This window comes from Aquila chrysaetos, chromosome 1, assembly GCF_900496995.4.
Source record: "Aquila chrysaetos chrysaetos chromosome 1, bAquChr1.4, whole genome shotgun sequence".
Classification (NCBI taxonomy): Eukaryota; Metazoa; Chordata; class Aves; order Accipitriformes; family Accipitridae; genus Aquila; species Aquila chrysaetos.
The window spans coordinates 26,124,273-26,149,856 of record NC_044004.1 but is presented as its reverse complement, the minus strand read 5'-3'; the positions used below and the strand labels follow the sequence as shown (position 1 = coordinate 26,149,856).

Genomic DNA, 25,584 nt, shown 5'->3' with positions numbered 1-25,584 from the left:
GAAGGAAGATGCTCCAGTGGATCCGAGGCAGCATGAAGTAGTAGAGACCTGCTGCTTCCTCACTGTTCCCGTAGAGTGCAGCACTCTTCTTCCTCCGGCAGTAGAGCACGAAATGCTGAGCACTGCCTCAGCAGCAGCTCGGATCCCACGTTAGGGATTCCTGTGTTAATCCAAGGAAAAAAAGGAGAACACCAGGGGAGCATTAGGGTTTAAAATAATATACAGCTATCCAGAGATAGTGGTAATAAGTACCAGAGAATCAGAAACAAAACCTGAATTTATTTTTAGTAATAATAATAGTAGTAGTAGTAGTAGTAGTAATAATAATAATAATAATAATAATAATAATTTAATAACAAATGCTTTAGGCATTTGAATCAATTTAGAAACTGTAGAATCTTAATCAGAGATCATTAATGTCTGGTCGTCAAGATTTACCCTTTTACTCGAACATAGGGTTATAAATAACCCCTAAAACTAAAGCTGAACTTTACTTATAAGTAGACTTGTTAAAACATTTGCACGTGCCCATTATAAAGTGATGCAGAAAGGAAATCACCACAAATTTAAATTAACTGTGTTGAATGGATCAGCATGAGGCCTAGCTGTTCAAGACCTTCAGGTAAGTGGAGAGGATTACTCTGCCCCAAAGCCTGAAAAACTTCATATCCTATCCAGGATGTTTGGGAGAAATACATCAAATCATTGCAGCAAAATATTCCATGAACATGAAGTGCGTTCCTTGCAAAAATGGACAACTTGCATTCTTTTCTCCTTCTACCCTTACTTGTTCAGTACCAGCCAACAGCCTACAGTGCAATTCACTGCAAAGACGTGGACCTTGGGGTGGGGGAAGAGGTGGACTGTCCCATGGTGGACCACATCCTCGCTTGTAAAACAGCACAACTCTTACTGGCTTCCAGGGAGTTACACTCATCGACGTCAGCTGAAGATTTGTCTCTTTTCATACAAGAAGAATAACCGAACCCATGTTACTTGATCTTGTATCAAAAATACTGTGAACTCCCATAGCAGGCACTTTGTAGTTAAATATAATAACTAGAAGAATCTGGCTTCCGCATTACCTTTTTAACCTCTGCAGACAAGAGTATTGGTCAAAGAGGATGTCTGAAACAAATGTATTTCAATACATGACAATAAATATTAATTTACCATATATATCCAGCTTTTTAACGGTTTCACTCTTCTTGCTCGTATGGAAAGTGATATTATAAAATATTTTATACAATGTTAACTGAAAATACAGCAGTAATTTCTAACCAAAGATGACAAGTAGCAAGCTTTAAAAAAAAAAAAGTCTTTCGCATTTATGGGTTTTGTTATTATGTCCTCCAAGCGATAAATGATGAAACAGATGAATAATTTCTGTGACTATGTAGTTTTCAGACTTGTACCTGCTTTAAAACTCTTGAAGTTTATTAATTTCTTCTGGTGCAAAAAATACCCTTAAAATGTAAAGGAAGATATTAGAGCCGAGAAAATATGTTTCCTAAGCAGACCAACAAAAAACCCCACCATTGTACAACATTCTGAAGGTCGCAGCCATTGCTTTGATATAAAAAGTAAATCTTAGAAAAGGTGTAGAGCTCAGTTTAGAGCAGAACTTGTAGATGAAATGATAAATGATGAACTGAATATGATTAGCAAGAAAATGATCCACAAAAGGCCCCACAGGGCTGGACACTACACCAAGCACTGCACATAACACATCGAAATCTGCTTTGTTGTTGTGGTGGTGGTGAGTAAAAATCCTGTTCCTTCAGCCCTCCTAGTGTTTTTATGCAGCCTTGTTTCCATCCTCAGTTTCATATAGATAAAATAATAGAAAATCCAAATAATCATTTCCCACTTCATCAAATATTAGCTTGCAATTTGAATCACAAGTACATCTTGTCTCTGACACCCTCTCTGGCTGTATGCTTCTGTTGGGCTTCAGTATGTAGGGGGAAGAGATTAAGCCAAATTTGCTTTTAGCTATACTGTAACACTGGATCAAATCTTCACCTTACTTTATGTGAACAACTGTTCACGTAAAGGCAATGGGGCAACTCAGCTGAGTAAAACCCTTCAAAGAAGTCATGCTACAAGACAATTTCTCTCCAATGGGGCTGCGATGAAAAGCAGTGCCTTATCTGGCTGTTCTTACTTCCATTGCATTAGTTTTAGCATTTAAAGCTCTTTATTGTTTTATTGAAATGGCTGTTATGCCTGAAACGGCTCTGCTGTTGGGAGATTTAGTATGCTCCACATTCAGAAAAGCAATGCTGCTGCCCAAAGCACTGCTTCCGAAGGAACAGCTTTGATGTCTGGTGTAATGTGCATGGTTTCCAGAAGAACATCAGAAGAGAAGAAAAAAAAGGAGGTATTTACTAAACAATAGATAAGGCTGTCAAATGTAATCATGCCTGGGAGGAAGTGTGAATAATTTCTGTATACTGAGAGATTTAAATAATCTAATTAGAGGAAGGTCATATACTGGAAAACAAAACATTGTCATGCAGGAACTAAAAGAATAAGGCTTCAGAGGACATTCTCATCAGAGTTTTCTGGGTGGCCTTCCTCTGATTTTTAAACATTGTTTTAATCTTGCATGGCTTTTGTTTTTTGTTTATATTGCAATATTGTCCATGAGTCCAGCTGAAATTATTGTCCAGATGTTCTGGGCCCTATACAAACAGGCACATTGACCCTGACCAGAAACTCACTGCATTTTAGGATAAATTTTACCAATAATTGCAGTTTGGGGTGCTGGTTGTCACTAATAAAAATATTGTATTAGATTAATCATAAGCTGTTTGGTCAAACTGTCAGACCAAACAGCAAAGTCAAAGTTCTGGTGAACTGGAGAGGTGGAGGTGAGGAGAGGGCGTAAACCGGGACGTGCCAGGCGGAAAACGTCTCTTATAACAACTCTTAACGTTGGCTCTGCGCAGTTAACTGTTATTGTTGGCTCTGAGCACACATAGGAGCTCAGGCACTTGGCTGCCTGTGTCCAAAACTGGCGTATGGCTTGCTTTATGCAGCTGTTGGAGCCTTTTCCAGAGGAACACGCATGCCCAGTCTCACGCGTCCCTGTGTAATCTCTTTAGCTGCGTCTCCTTCCTTCCTCTTAGCACTGTAAAATACAAAGCATGGATTCAAATACTGATCCAACTGGTCTGCGGGCAAGACTTCTGGGCGCTTTTGTGCCTCAGCCTGGGACTGTTGCCAAGTAACTCAGATTTCCCCGTTACATGTGGGGTTGCCTCCTGGTTGTGCTGTGTCAAAAATTAAAGAAAGGTTTGACAGACAATGGTTGTCGTTGAATCTGTCAGATGTCAGTGTCACAAACTGATTACACAAACACAGCTGCCTTTAGTTAATGATCAGCTAAATCTGGTGGGGGATTAGTCTGACATTAAACACTCTCTAGAGATGATACAAAACTTCTTTCATATCCAGGGTTCCTTGCTGGCTTTCCCTCTCATCTCCAACTTCAGGGTGCCAGCCAGGAGATTACAGAGTCAGGCGCTCACTTGCTCTTTCGTTTCTTCCTTCCTCTTCCCCTCATCCCCCAAATCCTTCGTAAATCATGATTTCTCCCTTACATAATGGAACAGCTTGTACACGAAAGGTGAAGAGTGCCCCCTCCATCTACCTTTGGCATTCAGATCACCCTTTGCTCAGTGGTTTCTGGAAAGGCAGAGATGTGGCCTCAAGCCCACTCCCTATTTTCCACACAGAGAGGAGAACATAGGATCCAATCTCATACTGGTACCTGCTCTAGCCATTGAGCCATTATATTAAAAGATATTACCACTTTCCTTGGCCAGGCTTTTTGAATGAAGCAGTCTTAAATCTTTGGACTGCATGCCGCTAAATCCTGCTGGTGTTAGTCTTTGCCTGAGCACACATTAAAGGTCAGGTCTATGAGAGCATATCGCAAAGGGATTGCTCATTTTCAGGATCAGATCAGTTTAGATATGAGGCAGGCAACTGAACTGCTCAGGCTGGATTAGACTGAGGCAGAAGATGTACCTTTAGGTACCTAAGGAAATGTATTGTCAAAACTTGACTATCTTTTGATTTTATATACCTTTTGGAGTCCATACCCTAAGACTAGGTTATTGACTAGGTTATAAACTCTGTCCTATGTGTATCTGTAGCCTAACATTTACAAATGACTCTAAAAGTGCCTGTTCTCCTCAAGCAGGTGCATCTGAATTCTGATAATCACCTTCCTTGGACATGGATGGTTCCATGAATTACAGTTCAGGCTGTTCAATATCAGGGCCTGAAAAGATAATCTCTCACCAGAATGTGTAAGTGAGCAGTGCTCTTAGAAGTATAGCTTGCTTACAGTTAAATTATTATGCAAATGACAGTCTTTAAAATGTAAAATCCTGGATGAATGGAACAGTGACTGATCAGTCCTACCAGCAGCGCTCTCAATTTTCATTCCAAAATAACACACATAGGAACTTAACCTGAAAAAATAATGAACAATGAGGTGAACCCAATAGGGAGACTCCTGACCCAGTCTGCAAAGCATGAAGCGTAGTTTGGAGAGTGGCAATCCTTCATTGATGCTGTTGTTTAACTGAATGGATGCCTGCTAAGATACCTTTCAGCAACCAGTTAAGGGGGGTATTTTAGTTAAAATTTTGCATAATATACATATTAAGTTCATAAATTATAAAGCCAAACTGGACTACTATGAACACCTCTTTTGACATCCATAGGATTTGCATTAATTTTTTTTTCCACTAGAAAATATCTCTTAGAAAAATTTTCCAGAGGTGGACCATCTCTGAGTTGTTTCAGTGCTTATTTTCTTCACTATTAGAAAAAAAAACTGTCTTGAATCTGAATGTGTCAAGCTTCAATTTTTATACATTACGTTTCGCTAATTTGAAGGAAGGATTATCAATTTTCCATTCACACAAGAAATGAGCATTGCAAAACTTCATTTTACTCACCTGATTTTCAGGCATTGCCTCCCAGAAAGGAATTTATACCCCCAAGTTAGACAGACACACAAACTCCCCCAACAGTGGGAAGGAAAGGCTGTCTTGGAGTGAGGTCCAGGCTAGCCAATACACTGCAAGAGGGATCCGTCTGATCTAGTTAACTGACAATGGCAAAGAAAAACATACACCTGAAATCCCATTCCTCATGTTATTTAAGTTACTGACCCTGCACTGCAAAAGGATTCACAGCCTACACTGAGCTGTCAGAAAAATGGAGCGTAACTCACACTTTTATTTAAAAATGTGGCCAGCAGTGGACTGGCTGCATCTGCTTTATAGCAGCCCAGGGCTGTGTTTCCCAAGCAGCGTGCTTCAGGAGGTTTAATGGTATGCCTGGAAGCCTTACATTAGCTTTATTGCCTCTGTGCAGTGTTATAAAAAAAAAATCTACATACTGGTAAACAATGGGTCTGCCTGAACAGAAAAACAAAGAAAACCCTACCTAGTAATTCAGAATTTACTCTGTAATGAGAGGGGAGACCCAAACTCCCTTTTCATTGCAGTGACTTTGAGCCCTGCATTTTTCCCCTGCCAGCAGTGCTCTCACCACCAGAGTGTAGGCTATAGGGGAAAAAAAGCAGCCCTCATCACCCTTTCTGAGAAAGTTGTGCTGTTCTGAAAGACAAAATTCAAGATCCACATCCCAGGCAGGGGGTGTGACAGTGTAGTCTATCCATAAGGGCCCTTTACTAAGAGAAAAGAGTCTGGGGTCCACTGCCCACTCCAAGGGTGGCTCAGACATTGGAAACAGCTCTCAGATCATAGACTACAACACAGACCTTTCTCCTCCCAGGAAAGGGCCATGATTACCAGACCCCCAAAATATTCCCTTTCAAGCTCCTTGGCAAACTAGCATAGTTGCAGATGGAGAATTAGATCCCCATGTTTCTTTATAACCCACCGGTCACAGCACTTTCCTGAGATATGTATGCCTGAACATCCCCAGCTGAGGAAGGCTCTGAAGCTCCTGCCCTCATTCTTAGCAAACACAGCAACTAGGAGGTATTAGCTGACTCTAATAAAATACTAACTACCCATACATACAATAATAAGCAAAGGGAACTCCTCCTCACAAATGTGGCTTTGCACACAGCGACCACCGCTGGTTTTAGAAAATCCACTCCTCGTTTGCCAGGCACACACTAAGCACACTTACCATACCAACGCCCTTGGGGGACCACGTAAAGGATCTGAAGTGGATTTGGCCTTGCCAAGATAGCAACAGGCAAGTACAGAGGGACCAGATGAAGTTCTTTGTAGTACAAATGTATGCATTTGGGGCTATTCTGAGACCTAAGGAGACAGACGGGTTTTGAAGATGATGGTATAGGTCAGACTGACTTGGTAACAAGAGCTCATCAAGCTTCTATTTGCTTTGCCTAGGCTTCCCTGGAAAAAAAAAGATGTGTTCAAAATTGAAACATCTGTGCAAACTGGCAATGAGACAAGGCATCACTTGTTTTTACCTCAGAATAAACACGGTGAACCCTGCACCTTTGCCAGGCAGTTCTTTGGCTAACCACACTGACTCCGCTAGGATCCTGCACTGAGATTGCAGACCTCAGTAGGCTCTTTCAGTAGAAATACACAGATATTACAGTATCATTTCTGAAGGACCAGTGAGTTACAGTACGTACTCACTTAAACAGGCACAGAGTCTTCTAAGGAAAGATCAGATACTCCAGAGTAAAATAGTAACAGAGTAAAATATAAAACAGAAACAATGATTCCAATTCCTTTTTTTATATACTTTAACATCTATGGACGAATAATGCTATATAAGAACAAGGCAATACTTTACTCGCATTGTTAACAAGGACATACACATATTATCCATCTAATTTGGCAACATTTAACATAGAAATTGTAATCTGTTAAAAGCATAAATACTGCAGTATTGCAGATGCAGCAAAAATACCCCAGCTTCTAGGAGATGCACTATAAGTGAACTTCAATGCACCAGAAAAGACAGCAGATTTCTCACAATCTTTCTGCTCCCAAAGTCAGATGAGGTATACTAGTAACGTATCACGTTTATACAAAAGGCAGGAGAAGTATCTGAGAACTTTTACACAACTAGACAGGAGATCCCTGGGAAGCGCCCAGCTCATGAGGGCAAGAGTGACAGCTAATTGTATTTCCTTCCTCTGGCAATGCTTGCAATCTGGACTTTAAACACTGTATTTCACTGTTACTTATCCACGTTTCTATTCCCTTCTGTTGGGATGGCGCTACACTACAGGAGAGAGAGCGAACATTGGAGTATTGTTTCACAGTAAGCGCAGCTGAAGGACCAAAAATTATTCACAGGCATATTCGACCACCGAAACCCGTTTCTTCTACAAACACTGAGGTGGAAGAGGGGAACAGTTGAGCGAGGCACCCTGCCGAACTCCCTTACCCCACGGGTGGCAGCCATCCTCCCCTGGGAGCCCAGGCCTGACAGGCCAAGCCGAAGGCGCCTGCGGGCAGGGGCGGTGTGCGTGGCGGGGCCGCAGGAGCACTCGCTCCCTGCCGCGCCAGCCCCCTCACCAGAGACGAGACAGTCTGGGGACCCTTCCAGTGGCTCTCGGGGGGGGCCAGGCCGCAGCCTCGACCCCTCTCCCACAAAGCGGTAGCGAGACCAGCCACCGGGCCGGCCGCCATGACGAAAACAAAACAAAACAACAACAACAAAAAGGCAAAGGGAACGAGGTGTAAACCGCCCCCCCCCCCAGACCGACGCATGGGGAAAAGGCCGCCGGAGGCACGGTCCCGCCCGAGGGCGCCGAGCGCCCCGAGCGGCGCCGCTCTCCCTCCCTCCCTCAGGGCTGAAGGAAGCCGCTGCGGCGGGGCCCGCCCAGGCCGCGGAGCCCCCAGCCGGGCCCGGGGGCCCTGCGGTCCCTCAGCCGCCCGTGCGGTGGCGGGGCCGGGGCCGGCCTGCGCGGCCGGCAGCGGCGCCGCCTGAGGTGTCCGGCCTCCATTCGCCGGCAGCGCGGCGGGGCGGGGAGGCGGCGGGGCGGGCTCCGCGCCGGCCTCCGGCCTCCGCCCCCCGTGTGGAAGGGAGGGAGGCGGGGCCGGCCTCGCTCGGCGTCCGCGGGATGAAACAGCCGCCTCGGCCCCGCGGCGGCCCTTTAAATAGCCGCCGCCGCCGCCGCTCCGCTCGTAGCGGAGCGTCGCCCTGAGCTCGCCGAGCATCCTCGCCACAGCCCTCCGGCTCGATCCGTGGCGGCGAGGCAGGACCGCGCCCGCCCGCAGTAAGTCTTCTGGGCTGCGGCTTCGGTGCCGGCCGCCGGTCGCCGGTCGCCCCGCTGCCTTCCCTGGGGGCTCCGCGGGGCGGTGGCGGCGGCCTTTACCGTCAGCTGCCGCCCCCCCCCGCCTCCCCAGAGCGCGGGGCCGGGTTGCGGCCGGGGAGCCGCTCTCCGCCGCGGCCGGCGGGAACCGGGGATGGAGCCCGCTGGGGGTCGGCCGTGGCCCCAGCCGACCGGGGAGCAGCGGCGTCGGCTCCCGGCCCGCTCCCTCCACCGGGGGGAAGGCGGGAGCCGCGGCCTCCGCGCCGCCGGCGCCTTTCCCGGCCGAGGGGCTCCGGGGACAGGGCGGGGGCCGGGGCCGGCGCGGGGGTCCCGGCCGAGCGGGGCCTGGCGCGGCTCTGCCCGCCGTGGGGCTGCGCCGGCACCTCCCGCTGTGCGCTGCCTGCGGCTGCGGTCGCTGCTCATGCCTGGGACTGTGGTGGCATCAGCAGTTCCTCGGCCTAAGGGGGTGGTTATTTACGCCGGCAGGCTCCGAAGCGACCACAGAAAACGCTTCCTCAACGGTCTGTGTGAGCGGGCGCTCCGGGAGCGGGGCCGGCTCCACAGCCTTCCCGGGTGGGAGAGAGTAACGGCAGTTCGCTTCAAGAGATCAGCTGTAAGAAAATGTTTCCCTCTGTGGCAGCATAACAGAGTCTCAGATCGTTATTTCTCTTTTATTTCCTTGAGTTGCTGGCCAGCGTTTTCATTTTTAACTCCTGATTCTCTTTTCCCCCTCTGCTCTTCCTAGAGCAATCATGTTTGAAATTAAGAAGATTTGCTGCATTGGTGCCGGTTATGTCGGTGGGCCAACCTGTAGTGTTATTGCACAGATGTGTCCCAGTATCAAAGTTACTGTTGTGGATGTCAATGAGGCCCGAATCAATGCCTGGAATTCTGATACGCTCCCAATCTATGAGGTAAACTTGTCTCGCTGTTGTCTCTCCTTCCCGCCAGCGTTGCATTTGCTTCCCTCCTACCACATGGCATTTCCACATGGCCCACTTCTGAAGCTTGATAAGTATAGCACAGTGATGTCCTTCAAAAAGAGTATTCTGGAACAGCTGCTTGTCTCGACTGCTCATTAAACCAGATTTTTGAAATAACTTAATATGTATGGTGCAGGCAGGTATTTCAGGGTCATATATGAAGGGCCTAGTAGGGAAAAATGTAACTGTATATATAGTGAATTGTGCTAAATCATGCTGACTTTCTTTTGGGACCCGATTTAATCATAACATAGTCCTCTTACTCAGTTATAGATATTATCTGCTGCGTTGTAGCACAATATGAGCGTGTAATACTGTGTGGTAAGCTTTATTCCCATTCTGAATACTGCCGAAATGCCATCTGTGCTGCCCATCTTAACCATGTTGTAAGATGGGGACAGTCATGTTCCTGATTCACTTGTACCATAAACCTCCAATCTGGCCTGGGAAGACTAGGCCAGATAAAAATTATTTTTAAATGTATCGCACTGTCACTCCTTCATTACGGAATGACTTTAATTTAAGATATAGAAAGCATTTTTCTGTTTTGCTTCTCTTAGCACTTGTTATTTTTCATTCTTTTATACCCTTAAAGAATAGGGCTCTTTCCTTCATCCTTTCATGAGATATAGTTCTTATAGGTTTGAGCTCTTTTCTTTAATGAGAGTGAAAACTTATCTTCACTGGGCTCCCGAAGACAAGGCATGTTGCCTGGTACTAACAGTTACTCTTTTGCTGTAAGGAGTCTTCTGAATCCTGCCTGTGCTGTAACACTAATGCAGTTGGGTTTTTCCCCTCTTAAAACCAAACCTATACTGTGACTCTTTAAGTGAAGATGAATAGGCCTCCTTTGTCATACTTATTCAGAGGAAAATGTGTATAATGCTCAGATTAGCAGGTGAGACACGAATAAAGATTGTGAAAGCAAGTACTTTGTTGCCTATAAACAGACTGAATGAGTTAAAGTAGAGCTCGTCTTGGCATGTTTTTAAAAAAAAAACAAAACACAAATGCAAACTCATAACATCTGTTTCCTGGAATGGTGTCCTTTGCTTACAGAGAATGTATAAAAGCTGCCAAGAATTAGTTCAGACAGTTATAAAATTGAGTCATTGCACAGTGAGGTTTTCTGTATTTTTTTTTTGTTTGGGGATTTTTCTTTCCAGTGTCAGAAATTGTCTAGTGGGCTGCCTTTCTATTTACATCCCAGTAAGACCATAGTTGGAACATTTGATGGGTTGTAAGACATATTATTCTGCCTGTGCTGACCTTTGTTTTCCTTTTAAGTAGGTATTTGGTATAAAGTGAGACAGCAAATATGTCTTGCGTAAGAAAGCTTCTGCTTTGTTTTTTCTCTCTCCCTCCAGTGAACCTTTGCCTTTCTGGCAGTTACTCAAATATCTCGTGTCATGATAGGTGTCTCAAGTTGGAGATTTGATTGCCAGGTTACAGTGTATGAATTTATTTTTCAAACAAAAAATAAAGGCTTCTTTTATCTATGACAACTATATCTTAGTTAAATCATTTCATAGACCATTCTAATATGGGGGATTGCTCATGTACACCTGGCCTCCTGCTCCTCTTGTCTGAGCGGAGGTGCTAAGGGAAGGGAAAGTGATATGGCACAGTATGTGTCTCTGGAAAGAGTCTCGTGAAATGGTGCCTGTGATTCTTCCAGGCGTGGTGCCATGGTAAGTTTAATCTGGTCCAAAGATGGGTAGTTGCCAAAAGGAGTGGTCTTTATCTCCTGTGTGTATCCCCTGCCTTTCTTTCACTGGATCTGGGCTTGCTAATTTGGTGGAAGACTTCTTTGTGGGTGGGTTGGTTTTTTTTGTGCTGAATCAGTTTTAGATCTGATGTTGGGGAGATGATGGAACGTGTAGCTGAAAGGAAAAGGAGAGTTTGGACCACCTCTTTTGTTTGCAGCTTAGGGAATATTGTAAGACTTTACTTCTTGAATCTACTTAACATCACTCTATCAGTATTTCTTTAATTGTTGCTCATGGTAATAGAACTGAGCATGGGAATAACTGGAGTCTAAAATCTGGTTGTGCAAATAACAATTCAGTGTGGCTGAAACTTTTGAGACAGCATTTTGTGTGTTTTGAATAAGAAAGGGCTTTATTTTTTTCATTATGAAAATCTACAGAAGCTTTACTTTACATCTAGCAGACTGAAAACATGCCACACTGAGGGAAAAAAAAATAATCTTTCTGTATCTGAAATGATATGCTATTTGTTTGGGCATGCGGTTTACTGTTCTTCTAACTGCATTAACCTTAACTTTTTCCTGCTTTTTTCAGCCAGGGTTAAAAGAAGTGGTAGAATCCTGTCGAGGAAGAAACCTCTTCTTTTCCACCAGTATTGATGATGCCATTAGAGAAGCTGATCTTGTATTTATTTCTGTAAGTTTAGGGGGAGAAGGTAGTTGTATGTGCTTGTCTTTTTTTTTTTTTTTTTTTTTTTTCCCTTATCAAATAATTATGTTGCTCTTATGTTAGGAAGAGGCTTTTGTTTTGTCATATAGATTTGGTTAGCAATGTCATGTCACTGTGTCAGTTTTCTCCTTGTCTTTCTGTGTATGGTGGGAAAAATGCTAAGTAACCTTTTTATTTTATTTTTATCTGTTTCTTATAGCCAGTAGAACATTTGACAAATGAACAGGCTCTAAGTCAAAATGATGTTGATGTTTAGCTTGGTTAGATGTATGGGGTCTTAGAGCAGCATATAGTGCAGATCTGTCACTGCAGTGTAGAACTGAGATCTATGGGACTTCAATAATACTGATATGGTTCATAGATAGGGATGCAAAGTCATATACTGATTATTGGGTTACAAAGATGACTTCTAGAAGCTTTTAAGAAACAGTGTATCAATGGAAAAGGGGCTGGTTTTAATATTTTCTAGCTTTAATATGTCTAAGCTGTTGACACCACTAGGAAGAGGATCCAATCAAACATAAACTGTGTGAACTTCTGTAATCTAGAAGGTTGTTCCTAATGCAGAATCCAAAAGAACTGATTGCTATTCATCTTGGTAGGCCACAGTTGAGTTTTTTGTTACTTAAGTCCTCTTTTCTTGAGAGCTCCTCTTTGTTAGGGCACCTCACTACAGAGCGCTCTTTTCTGATAGTATTTTTCCCCATTAAGTCTAAAATGAATGCTACTTGGCTGGATGACTGCCACTAATACAGCCCATATATTGCCACCTGTCCTTGGCTTAAAACATGCTGTTGTGTTTTATGTGTTGTTGCCATTTCTTCTTTCAGTTTGTAATGAAAAGGACCCTCTGTCTTAAGCTAAATGATGTGTTTTCCCTCACGTTTCCTTTTCTGTGTACTGCAGTATAGCAGTTTTCAGCAGCTCTACACTTAGGTTTCACTGCAAAGTGGGTTTAAACTGTAACTGCCTCACTAGCTGCAAGATTCTTACATGAATTTTCACACCCCTAATGTGGGACAGGAAACAAAAGGTGACTGGCTGTAATCATGAAGAAATTACTGGTGTTTCCAGACTAAGAACCAAGTTTCACTGAAGCCTGCAGAGCTGCTATGAATTGCTCTTGTTTAAATTCTGTTTGAATAGAGGTCAATGAGCTTTCTTTAGAAGACAAAGTGGGTAATTGAGAAAGCTAATAGCTGTTCATCTGATATGGTAACTGGAATAATTCTGGGGTAGAAGCAAGTTGGACTCTGGGAAGGAAAATGTCTGTCATTCTTAACAATTTCACCTTGTCAGTACCTCTTATGTTACGAGACCTGTAACATTTCTTTCCCCCTCCATGTACTTCTAACTAGGTTAACACTCCAACAAAGACCTATGGGATGGGAAAAGGCCGAGCAGCTGATCTGAAATACATTGAAGCTTGCGCTAGACGAATTGTACAAAATTCAAACGGCTATAAAATTGTCACTGAGAAAAGCACAGTACCAGTACGTGCTGCAGAGAGCATTCGTCGAATATTTGATGCTAATACTAAGCCTAACTTGGATTTGCAGGCAAGTGTAATCTTTGAGTTGTGTATTTAAAGGCTGGTGGTTGCTTTTGGCTTTTATCTGTTGTTCTTTATTCCTGTGCCTGTAGGTGCTGTCTAACCCAGAGTTCCTTGCAGAAGGAACAGCCATCAAGGACCTGAAGAACCCAGACAGAGTGCTTATTGGTGGAGATGATTCTCCAGAGGGACAGAAAGCTGTCCGTGCTCTTTGTGCTGTTTATGAGCACTGGGTGCCCAAAGAAAAAATCCTCACAACCAATACTTGGTCATCAGAACTTTCTAAACTGGTTAGTGTTACTCACTGCTGTTGTCTGCAATGAGCAAAGGGTGTAACTGAGACAAAGCTCAGAAGCACAAGTTCACTGATGCTGAGTGATGCAGCTAGGAAAGACATGAGGTTGGGAGGACCCAGTATGTGTATCATAGTATCTTCATCTTTTTTCCAATTATCTCAGCTGAGCTAATAGATGATACTAACTTTCCATTAAATCCTTTTCTCACTTTTATTGCTGTGTTACTTATTACTAAGCCAAAACCTCCAGTGCTGCGAAAACTGGTTACCATCATAAAACAGTTCAAACTCTGCAAGTTAAGCATTAAATTATTTTCCTTAGATCCCATTAACTGGCATTTATGTATTAAACTAGTTATATTACCATTTTGTATCTCAACAGAGTTACATAGATACTAAAGTAATCCTTCCAGTAGTAACTCCCTTCAGTCTGTGGCTGTCTTGGTTTCTGGAAAAATCAAGTTCTCTTTACTATGTTTTTTATTTACAGGCAGCTAATGCTTTCCTTGCCCAAAGAATCAGCAGCATTAACTCAATCAGTGCTCTGTGTGAAGCTACAGGAGCAGATGTTGAAGAAGTAGCAAGAGCTATTGGAACAGACCAAAGAATTGGAAATAAGTTTCTCAAAGCCAGTGTTGGTAAATGAAAAATTCCTCCACCACCACCACCCTTCTTTTTTTTTCTTGTGGGCTTCTGTTTAACAGTGCAATAGGTCTACTAGTAGTGTTTTGAAGTAAGTGATCTGATACTCCAAAATCTTCTACAGCATGAGTGTGTGAAAATATTGCTGTAGAGTACTAGCATAAATCAGTTTTTCTGGTAAAATGTCTAGGACTGAGGTTGCTGTAGACACTGGCAATCTAAAACCCAGGATTTCAGAGTGCATGGTCTATCCTGCCTGGGACACTGGAAAGAAAAGCTGCAACTTTATTTTTCTGAAGCACCACTGATGATAGTGCTCCCCAAGATGTCTTCCCAATTGTAACTGCTGCAATTTTCTTTGGGAGCTGCTGCCAGTGGCCTGAGGAAAGGGATGCCTCTAGCTCAGAATGTGTGATGGCAACTTCTAATTTGTAGGATGAATTCAGTTGTTTAGATTTACTAGAGAGTAAGATTTGATAAAGTGGTGATCAGTACAACAAACTTTCAAACTTACAGAAGAAGACTAAAGTCTATCTGTATGGCTACAGTCTTCATGATAGAAAGAGAGAGTGTGACTTTAAAATAACCTTATTAAATATAACCTTTCCTAGAGTCTATGCAAGAATGAAAAGTAGATAGTAAATACATTACCAACATTTCTATTAGGTTATTATAATTCCTTCTACAATGTGTTGCTTCTGGGACTCTGCTGAGCAAAGTTCTAGGGGTCAAGGATCCTTCTGTTAATTGTCTCAGTTCTCCTTTAGTCAGCTCTGGTGATCTTTTGGTTCTTGGCAATGAGTAGATAACCATTTGGAGGTGGGGGAGGAAAGAATCTGATCTTAACGTACTTGTTCTGAGAAATATTAATCTAAATCTCTAGGTGGGGGGAGAGCAAACCCAGGAGCTTGTCCACCCACTTGTAATAATAAAAAACTAGGGGCTATCTTACCATATGTTTCCCTGAGACTGGATTAACACTTCCATTGACTTCAGTGGGACCTGAAGCAGATTTTAAGGCTTCTGTAATTGACAAGGTAAGTAGGTCCAGGAGTTGGGTTTGAGACATTCTTAAGGTTTTCATTTGCTAGCAGTGAAATACTGGGAAAAATTACAATGCTGACTATGTCAATGATTGCCAAAAACTACTTGATTCCAAGGATGGGGTTAGAATAGTACCTCAGTCACCTGTAAAATAACCATTTTCTCTTTCAGGGTTTGGAGGTAGCTGTTTTCAGAAAGATGTCTTGAATTTAGTGTACCTCTGTGAGGCACTGAACTTACCTGAAGTAGCCCGCTACTGGCAACAGGTACAAGTTCTTCACTAATTTTTTTGAGGGGGTAGTGTTTCTTCAGTATTCAGCTTTCAGGCGTTGAGCTTTTGAGCATTGTCCACATGATCTGTGTTTCAGCTTTAAGGAGCAGATACCTTAATGTTGATTATCTTTACATTTTAGGGCACTCAGCCTAACACTGGCATTTGATACTTATAGGTGCTTAGGCTTTTTGGGGGTGAATTAAGTTGTCTAGAAGTAGCAGTAGAAAATGTGAAGTACAAGCATGTCTGGACTCCTGTCTTCCTCTTGCACTTGGTTATCTCTGTCCACTTTGAATTCAGAGCTTATGATCTTTTCCTCAGGGTCTACTTATACAGTTCCTCTTCTTTCAGAACTCGGCAGAACTTGCTGTTCTTTTAAATAAACGTGGTTGCTGCTGTTCCCTGGTTAATGTTAGGAATGGTTGGGAAGATGTGGATGCTCTCAGGGCTAGCACTGATGCAGCAATACCAGGATGCTCAGTCTGTACTAGCAAGCGTTTCCCTATTAACCAGTGAAAACACCTCATCCCTCTTCCCAGTCCTGACTGAGGAAGCAGCTTCGACATATGTGGTATGATCAGAAGAACAGCTTAGGCTGTGGTGACCAAGTACAAGGCTGCCTAGAAGGTGCCCTCAGAATACCAAGCATGAGTTGCCTACCTTATTAGCAGCTTTCCCCCCCTTTTTTTTTTTCTGTTTGTTTTTAATCTTCCTTTTGGCTAGCCTTTCCCCCCCCCTCACTTTTCTCCATCCCAGACTGCTGTCAAACAAACAAACTGCCCACAATTACTTTTTCATCATTGGTCAGTTGTGCCACATCCATATTGAAGTCCAGTATTTCTTCTACCATTACCTAGGTCATCATGGCCATGTGGCACTGTCGATAGCATTACTTAAGCTCTGTTGGCTTCGCAAGGTTCTATTTCCCAAAAAGTCCCTAATACTCCCTTCCAGTTGTCTGAAGCTTGGCTGGATCTCACTCATAATTCCCCCATAACTGCTTGTGAAACTCAGCCATCTCTCACGGTGCTATCTGTGACTCTTGTCAGCTTCTTACATTATCTGTGATGTCCAGTGGCTTTCTACATCCCATTCAGATAGCTTAACCTCCAGCCAGGGGCTAGTCAGTGGCATAGTTACTTGCATGCAACTATAACTCTTACATTAATTGCTTGGGACAAGGAAGACACGGGTTTTATGCTGCCTGCCTCTGAAGAGATTCAGACTGACATCTTCCTTAAAAATGTACTTCATTAGGATAGGTCTAGTCCATGGTGGAGAGGCTTGCAGTCCCATCAGTGAAGAGAGACTTAACATGCTGCATGAACCTTGTGCAAGCATCCAGGAGAGGTTTGGTTCAGTGTAGGACTTGGATGCATTGGCATAGTAGGAAAGAGAAGGAGCCATAGGTTCTGACATTTGCTTCAAAACTACTGCTTTTACTCACTATAAGGTGTAAGCAGACAACAGACAACCCCTGGAGCTGCAGGAGCAAACCATGTTACCTCACTGATGATCTGATGAATAGGGAAAAATAAATACTGTCTTGAAAGAGAAACTGGTTTGGCTCTGTCCTTTATGATCACAAGGGTCCTTCTCAAAATGCAACCTACTTGGTATCTTGGCAACCCAAGGGCATAGGAACACTTACAGTTTGTGTGGAGGTGGGGTTTTTTTTATTTAACAAAAGCCTAAAAGGTTGCATTGTTAATGTAAACAAACTAGTTTAAAGTGCTTTTAATGCTTTTATGCTCTCTTGCTCTGTTTTAAGAGCAATTCTTTGCAGTGTTTCTATATGGCAGTCTTTCCAGTCCATGTTGAACACTGACTAGGTGGGGGAACCTACCTTTCCTATTCTACTAGTGATCCAGTGCCCTCTGTGTGTTAGGGGTTGGAGATCAAAGTATGAAGCAGGCTGGAGGAAAGTACAGAGTGAGTGAACCCACTTTCATGTAATAACAAAAGTGAGGCACTTAATCTGGTTTAACCACATTAGTTTTGTGTATTGAAAACAGTTAGTGTGGATTAAAAAGGCTAAAAATGTTCTCACAGTTGTTTATACATGGCATGTAAGGAAGTGTAGGTCTGGCAATGGGATGTCCATGTGACATCAGGTACTCTTAACACTGAAACTACTTTCCATTCTTCTGCCTAGAATACAGTAAGTTGTAGATTTTTAAAAAAGCAATCTGAAAAAATCCTAGCCTTTGAGCTAGATAATACATGATAGTTTGTGTGTATATGCATCTACGGTCACTGATTAAAAGAGGATTTGATAAATTAACTGAAGTTAATCTTTGGGTTACTTATGATACTGAGTAAAAATACTTAGCTTTCTCTTTTAAGACTCTATTAAACTTCTGTGTGGGTAGCTTGGCTTGACTGCTAAAAGAATCTGTTTATAGTTTAAAATGGCTCCCTTCTGTACCATCATGCTTTATGTGATTTCAGGTAATAGACATGAATGATTATCAGAGAAGACGATTTGCTTCCCGCATTATTGACAGCTTGTTCAATACTGTCACTGATAAGAAGATTGCTATTTTAGGGTTTGCATTCAAAAAGGATACTGGGGACACAAGGTAAGAAAGTGAATTCAGTTCACTAATGTGGATTCCCTACACTTGTCACCAGCTATGCAGCTAACCCCCGCCCCGCCCCAACTGAACTGCATTAATAAAAATAGATCAGCTATGGGACCCTTAACCTCTTGTAACTGAATTGGTTTGTAACAAGGATTAGTCTTTCTTAAATGGCTGAGACAATTGATTCTTGACTTCAACATACCTGAATCGCTCAGAAGCTGGAGCAGATAACTCTAGTCGTTACTAACTTGCATAAGCAAAGATAGATTTTGACAGAGTCCTTCCATTCTCCACAAAAAAAGAATGCAACGTTTTAACAATTGGTTCTAAATTGCTACATGAAGCCAAAGTTTCAGCTCTGTTTCCCATAGGTGGTTAATTCTGTTTTCCTGTAAAGCTCACACTTGATACAACTCTCCAACTGCAGTTTGTGGGGAATGCTTATAAACTTGATGACTTGTTAATTATGGTCAATAGGAATCCTGGGTCTTAGTATCTCTCTTGCATGATTCAGCGAGAGAGATGTAAATTTGTTTTTCCTATTACTCTCCTTGGTGTCCCTCAAGATTTCAAGTTTGCTGCTGGCATGGATTACCACTAGGATGTTTAATGTAAAACTGGTATAAAAGCTCTGGCATTGCGTATCATGACACATGATGACTTTCATTACTTAGAACAGGCCACCTGGTTCTTTAACTGATTGATTCACTTCCTTAGAGAGTCATCCAGTATCTACATTAGCAAGTATTTAATGGATGAAGGAGCAAAGCTCCATATCTATGATCCTAAAGTACCTAAGGAACAAATCATCTTGGATCTCTCACATCCGGGTGTCTCAGAAGATAACCAAGGTAAGAATACTCACATAAAGCTTATTTCCCCCCTTCCCTCCACACCCTATTCTCAAAATACATAAGGTCTGTTTAAATACTATAAATTCATTTTCACGTTTTCACCTTGGCAATGATGTGCTGTTGGTTACACTTATTAGAAGATTGTCATAGCTCAGAGGATTACTGTAACTGTTCACCCTTTCCCCGTAGCTTTTATAGATAAATGCTAATTCTGTGCTATTGTATGTTTTTCTTTTGATAAACACTCATTTGAATATATGCAAAGAATTTTCTCTCTGCATAATTGAAAGGAAGAGAAAGAAGAATGTCCAGAAGTAGGAGAGACTAGTGTTGCTTTGTCAGCTCCTTTGTGTCCTGAGTCCTATCTTGCCTTAATTCTTGCTTGCATATTGAAAGTAGAAATGAAGAAATAATTTTGGAATTCACTGTAGAGCATTCTGCCTTCCCTTGTATCCTTCCAAATTCATTTGTTCCCTTAAATTCAAGAAGAGTTTAAAGTAATCATCTATGACTAGAAAAATCTTGGGGAGAAGCAGGGTGTATTTGGGATTTTTGTTTGCTTTTCTTATTGGGGAGGGGGAGAAGGCTAGATCAGGCTTCTAGAGGTGAAGAGAATGGAGGAAAATGAGCTGTGATGAAGAAGAGTGAAGGGTGTACATTATTTGACATGCCCTTGAATTAGAGGGGGAGGGGACGGTTGCCTCTAGGCAGCTGCTGAGGCAGTCAGAGGATGAAGGCAGCCCCTAGTGAGCCATGTGTATCTTCTTTAGTGTGAACTGAGTGTTAAACAGGATCTGTTTTGTGCTGCTATTGTACAGACAATGACCTTTGTGAGAGCTGGCATTTGAACACTCCATAGTAACTTCTAATTCTAGAGATGCTCTTGACAGTTTAAATCAAATTTGAATGCTTAACTTCAAACATTTAAGTGACTCTATTCAGATGCCGGGTACAAGCTGCTTTCATTTAAATAAGTGAAATCAAAGTGACAAATGTCTTGATAGAAAATATCTCTAGGTGAGTGACTTGAAACTCCTTGTTTGTGTAGGGGAAGGAAGGAGACTCATTTGCCAGGAGTGCGCCAGATTGATGCTAAAGATGCATGCAGAATAAGACTTTTATTTTTCTTCTGTTACAGTGTCTCGGTTGGTCACTATCAGTAAAGATCCTTATGAAGCATGTGATGGAGCTCATGCCCTTGTAATTTGCACTGAATGGGACATGTTTAAGGTAAATGTTATCTTCAATTTAAACTAAAGGAAAAAAAGAGGGAGTGTTATGCTACTTATTTATTCTGTCTGGTTTAATTGCCCTTTACAGGAGTTGGATTATGAACGTATTCATAAGAAGATGTTGAAGCCTGCATTTATCTTTGATGGTAGGAGAGTTCTAGATGATCTTCACAATGAGCTACAAGTCATTGGCTTCCAGGTAATTAGCTGGGTGATGCTGCTTTTTATGCTTCTTTCCTTCTGCTTTTTCCCCTCTTGCTCTCTCTCCATCTGCAATGACTGAGTAGCAAGGGAAAAAACCTCTTCAGATGATGATTTAAATCTAAACCTGTCTGTACTTAAGTCTCTCTGCTAGTCCTGTCTTCCTCCATTATTGCCTTACTATTTTCATAGACTGATGCTCTGTTAAAACCCAAGCTACATCAGACTATGCCATCAACTTTCAGGAGTATAAACATGCCTTAGAATCATAGAATCATTTAGGTTGAAAAAGACCTTTAAGATCATCAAGTCCAACTGTAAACCTTTGGACTGGGAAATCATGGAGAGTTATGAGATAGATGTAAAAAACTGCTAAATCTCATTCCTAATTTCATTCTAGGTAATCAGCAGGATATTTGACTCCAAAGCTAGCACCTTCACAGTTTCCTCAAGTCCTGCAGTTTTTGCTGCTACCACCCAGCAGAAGGGCTGAGCTTGGCATTTGGTGTGTGTTTTAACCTGTGCCACAGCCCCTACCTGGAAACTTTATTTTAACACCACTGAACAAAAAAAGCAGCCTTTAAAATTGACAGTAACGGGATAGCAAAACACGCCTCCTTCAGAAGTAAATGTAAGCTGTAAACACCCCTTTTTTGTTCTTCACAAAAGACATAAGCAGGTTTACCTAAGGCATGAGAATGAGACCTAAAGCCAGACAAGGTGTAATGCAGGTAACAAATGTTTATGAGCCAGTGAGATCCTCCACTTGGACAGACTACTAAGAGAAGTTTTGGACTTTTCTCCCTGAGGTCTGCACAAGGCTGGCTGACGTTGGAGATGAAAGCATTGTACACAAAGATGTATCTGAAGATAAGTCAGTGAAATGCTAAAGTGTTACATGGGAGGCTGGAGAAGATGATTGATTAGTCCTTTGTGATTGATTAATATCAGCCAGAAGATCAAAACAGTGGTGTCTGTTTACACCAAAGAGAGGACCCAGAAGCAAATGCTTAACTTCTTAGCTAAGCATTTTGCTAAGCTAATAGCAAATTATATATTAAATTATAACCAGTGTGATATTTCTCCTAGAAACTTCTCTTCTGAAGTCTGTGGCTTAAAGACTTTCCAAATCAGAGATTGTACCTTTGTGCTTCATAGCTCTTGGGTGACTTTTCTGTGAAATGCTAGTTGAATTTTTAACCGCTTCATGAGTTTGCCATCCAGAATCCAGTTTGTCATCCAGGTTTATTATCCGGATTTTTCATCTAGAAAACATTCATCCAGAAAGCATTCAACAATTTACCTATATTCTCTATATAAAATAAGAAAAAGGATTTTGTCTTAAATGGACAACCCCACAATTTAATTTTTTAGGTCCCCAGTCTTTTTCACTGCCCTTGTTAAAAGTTATTGCATAGACAGCTTGATGCCAATAGCAATTCCATTACATACAATCCAAATCTATGAATTTGGGCAATTTTAATTTTATTTTTTCTCAAACTGGATTTTCAAGAACTTTAAACACACCTACCGTTTCAATTATAACCTGTTTCCACAGTGGAAGCTTAATTCAGAAAATATGAATGTGAAGCTCTAATCCTAGGTAAAGTAATTTCTGATTTGAGAAAAATAACTGCTCAGGTCTCAAGTGGGGGAGGCAGAGTAAGCCTTGACTGAAGGGCTTGAAGCACTTCTAGCATAGACAGTTTAACTAATACTAAAATCACCAAATCCCTGAATAATCTGATAGAAGCATCTCAGCAAGACACAGTCAGAACAAAATCTACAAGCCAGATCAGATGCATGTTTCAGTTGTTTCATTCTGTGTACTCCTGAGTACTGTGATTACTTGCATAATGGCTATAGGCTTTCTCTCTTGATATTTTTTCCCCTGCTTAAACTATACACAGCCTGTTTGTGAACAGGCATGTATAAATTGATTTAACCAGTCAACTGAAGCTGTTATGGGCAAATATGGTACATACCACTCACATGACTGTTTAAACAACTCTGAAAAGAGTTAACTCAAATGTCTGTCTGGAACATATTCATTGAATTTCTGTTAAATTTAAAATAGTTGAAGTATTTTGTCTTTTGGTGCTTTGCATCTGACCTGTGCTACTTACTCAAGAGGAAAGCTACAGCTCTCCTTATTTACTGGGTGTCTGAACTGTTTTGCTAGTTGATGCTTTGTCTTCTACAAGCTCTGTCCTTAGTGATTTACATTAGTCTTACCTAGAAATTAGGGGAACCTGTCTCACTCTCTGAATTTTGCAGTACCTGGCACTTGTGTATGTTGGCTTTGTTACATGCTTTCTCTTATACAGAGTTGGCTGCCTTTAGCCTTCCAGAGTTGTATTGTTTCAAAAACAATCCACTGCATTAAGGAGGGGAAAAAGCTTCTTCTAATTTAGTGGGTATAAATTTTTAGACAAGGAAGCCAAACCCACATTTTATGAATACCCAGAAACATTTTATGGTATTGTACTGACAGTCCTATGGAAGCACATGAATGTTCAAATTAGCAAGGTGCAGTTTTAAAAAAGCAAAGCAGACACCTGTGAAAGGCTGGGGTTTTTTTTTAAAAACTCTTTGCGACTCCAATCCCAGAAACTGTCCCTAGGCACACCATGCTTTGTGGCTTGTATTGTTCTAGTGTTCCTGAAATGTAGCCATGGTCCTGGATTTAATTTGTAGATTCCTCGTAAGTTGCCATGATTATGTTAGCTTGCCACACTCACTTGTTAAATGCGTTTTCTCTTTCAGATTGAAACAATTGGGAAGAAGGTGTCAGCCAAAAGAATTCCTTTTGCTTCTTCATGTGAAATTCCCAAGTTCAGCCTGCAGGACCCACCTGTCAAAAAGCCTAGAGTATAGTGTTTAATAGGTACTGAAGGAACTCTGTGGACCTTCTTAGTGATAATAACTGTAAGCCTATGCTTTTTTTAAGGAAAGATATTTTTCATAAACTAAACCAATTTTACATTAGAAATGGTACCTGGTACATGTGAATTCAGTCTATTTTCAAATCTCTATTTTTATAGCAATTTTTTTGGTTACTGAAGATGGTACAGACCTGTTTTTAATAATGAATCATCTTTTAAGTGGAAAAGTTACCTTCAAACTGCAGATTTCTGCTTCCAGAAATGTTCCTAAACTGCACTTTAAATGTTTCAAGTGATAGGAAAGCAAAAGAAATAGAATATCTTTTTACTTTAGTCCAGTTATGGACAGTGATCAGGAACTCTGGTCTCACAAATTTTTCATTTTCCTTTGGGGTAATTCTTTGCCCAGTTAAATGCTTGCTCTAACTGGGGTTGAAGTCAAAAGATAGTTCTAGGTTAATTTGGTAGGATTTGGGTTGAGCCCTGAAACAGAGCTGACTGCAACAATAATACCCCGGTCTTGGTTGGGATCAATTGGCACTGATGCAGTCTAAACTGCATCTGTGGGGAGGCCAGATAGTTCTGCAGGCATCTATCATGTAATTAATGACAGTGGACTAGGAGCTATAAACTGATCCACTGGCAGATCTTCATTTTTGAGTCTTTGGTTGTCTTGCCTACATTCCATGTGCAGCCACATAAATTATTGATCTAATCAGATTCCTGGGGCAAGCTTTTCCTCAGTTACAGCAATATAACTCATCTTCAGCAGAGGAGCATTCTGCTTGTTCGAACTTGGAATTTAAGCAGAATTACCTTAATTTGGTGTCAGTCCAAGTAGAAAGCAAATATTGGCTTCAAAGCTACCTGATGGTTATCTGTTTCCTTCCTTTCTGCTTATGTACTTCATCTGAAAGCAGCTTTCTTAAAGAATCTGCAAAAAATTATTCCCTGCTGTTAAGAAATTATTAAAAATAAAAACTCAGCCCCATAAGTTAGTCAGCTTGCTACCTCATTTAATTACCAGGAATGAATACTTCCTATGTTATCTTGATATTTTTACCTTTATTATTACTTTATTTCTACTTGTTTTTATTATTCTCAATTGGCCAGTGCTATTAAAATCCTTGAGATGACAGAGTTTGTGTTTGGCTTGTTGCATGGGGTTGTGAAATGGAGGGGAGGATAGAGAAGGATGACCATGAACAGATTTCAGATTAGAAGCCATAGATGTCTTAGTTGAATAATAGCAGTGTTGGGATGTTAGAGAATTATCATGTAACCTGTCACATAATATCTTCTGAATTTGTTCAACAGGTGTGCCTTCAAGTGTGCTAGATCAATAGTTAAACAGGGCATAAGGTCAGTGTAACCTTGGTAATGAGTGTTATTATCATAACTATTTACCCACAGAAATGTAGATACCATTTAAGCTTTAGGACAGCTATTTGAAGATTTGAGGACCTTGTCTCCCCAAATTGTTATACAAAACAAGGCAGTGTTCGTTATCTGACTGAAATAGTTGTACCCTTGAACCAGATGCTTTCAGATTCTGCACGTTAATGGCTTCCACACAGGGACTTATTATGCATCGATCACTCGGCACTTTGGGCAAATATGCCTCAGGCTTTTTGTCCTATCATAAGATTCCTCTGTGAGGAGCGCATCAGAAGCCACTCAAAGTGAGTGAGAATTATGTGGGCTTAAAATCAAACTGTCATCTTTCATCATGCCATCTCCTCTTCTTGATTCACTAGCGCTACTTCCATACAACACCCACAGAGCAGGGACAGCCCTGTGATACAGTTGTATTTGTAAGCATTGTAATCCAACTGGTAGATCACCCTGTCTTTGCAGGTAGGCATCCTCTCGACTACCTCTGCCCCCATAGCACCTGAGAGGGCAGGGTGGTCATTTCTCCTTGGGGATTAAGAGGGTACTGACAAGTTGTGCTTGAAGGATCTCTTGTCCTGAACAATGTTCAGGGTAGCACAGCATTTCAGGGCTCATCTTAACAGGGAGGGTGAGTAGAGGCCTCAGAAAATCAGCATGCTTTTCAGAAACTTGCACAGAGCTGTAATAGTAGTGCCTCTGTATGGGACCTGTCCTCATCAGTTTGAAGTAGATGGGTGAACCATTAAACTCTTCAGTGAAGCATTCCTGCTGTTAGGAATGTGCAAGGCTGGTCAGTGTTCCTGAGGCTTCCTGTGGCTTTTCACATTCTGTCCCAAGGAGACAGAGGAACTAGGTGCTATGCCCCTATTCCTGCCCTGTTTATCCTGCAGACTTAGTCAAAG

The 25,584-nt window shown here is 41.8% G+C and overlaps 2 protein-coding genes across 5 annotated transcripts; one reads left to right on the top strand and one right to left on the bottom strand.

The window, feature by feature from the left end:
• Window positions 1-1,053: 1,053 nt before the first annotated feature.
• Window positions 1,054-8,207, bottom strand: LOC115345698 (collagen alpha-1(I) chain-like). 3 transcript variants are annotated; one of them, XR_003924925.2, is made up of 3 exons: window positions 7,754-8,207; window positions 6,187-6,419; window positions 1,054-3,136 (listed from the first exon to the last, which is right to left on the bottom strand). XR_003924925.2 is itself a non-coding variant. In XM_030024950.2 (3 exons), exons 1-3 carry the CDS (start codon window positions 8,205-8,207, stop codon window positions 3,159-3,161), a joined length of 711 nt encoding a protein of 236 aa, XP_029880810.1. In that variant the 3' UTR covers window positions 1,054-3,158. The 3 variants fall into 3 exon arrangements, 2 of the variants coding, with proteins under 2 accessions (XP_029880810.1, XP_029880820.1); XM_030024950.2 differs by having other exon boundaries at window positions 1,054-3,278; window positions 6,187-6,323; XM_030024960.2 differs by having other exon boundaries at window positions 6,187-6,323.
• Window positions 8,113-24,425, top strand: UGDH (UDP-glucose 6-dehydrogenase). Of its 2 annotated transcripts, XM_030024895.2 has the most exons (12): window positions 8,113-8,266; window positions 9,048-9,216; window positions 11,589-11,690; window positions 13,082-13,282; window positions 13,368-13,565; window positions 14,061-14,208; window positions 15,428-15,522; window positions 17,982-18,112; window positions 18,833-18,966; window positions 20,108-20,199; window positions 20,290-20,400; window positions 23,169-24,425. In XM_030024895.2, the coding sequence occupies exons 2-12, from the start codon at window positions 9,055-9,057 to the stop codon at window positions 23,277-23,279; spliced, it is 1,485 nt and encodes a 494-aa protein (XP_029880755.1). In that variant the 5' UTR covers window positions 8,113-8,266; window positions 9,048-9,054; the 3' UTR covers window positions 23,280-24,425. The 2 variants fall into 2 exon arrangements, with proteins under 2 accessions (XP_029880755.1, XP_040982091.1); XM_041126157.1 differs by lacking the exon at window positions 8,113-8,266 and having other exon boundaries at window positions 8,956-9,216.
• Window positions 24,426-25,584: the final 1,159 nt, after the last annotated feature.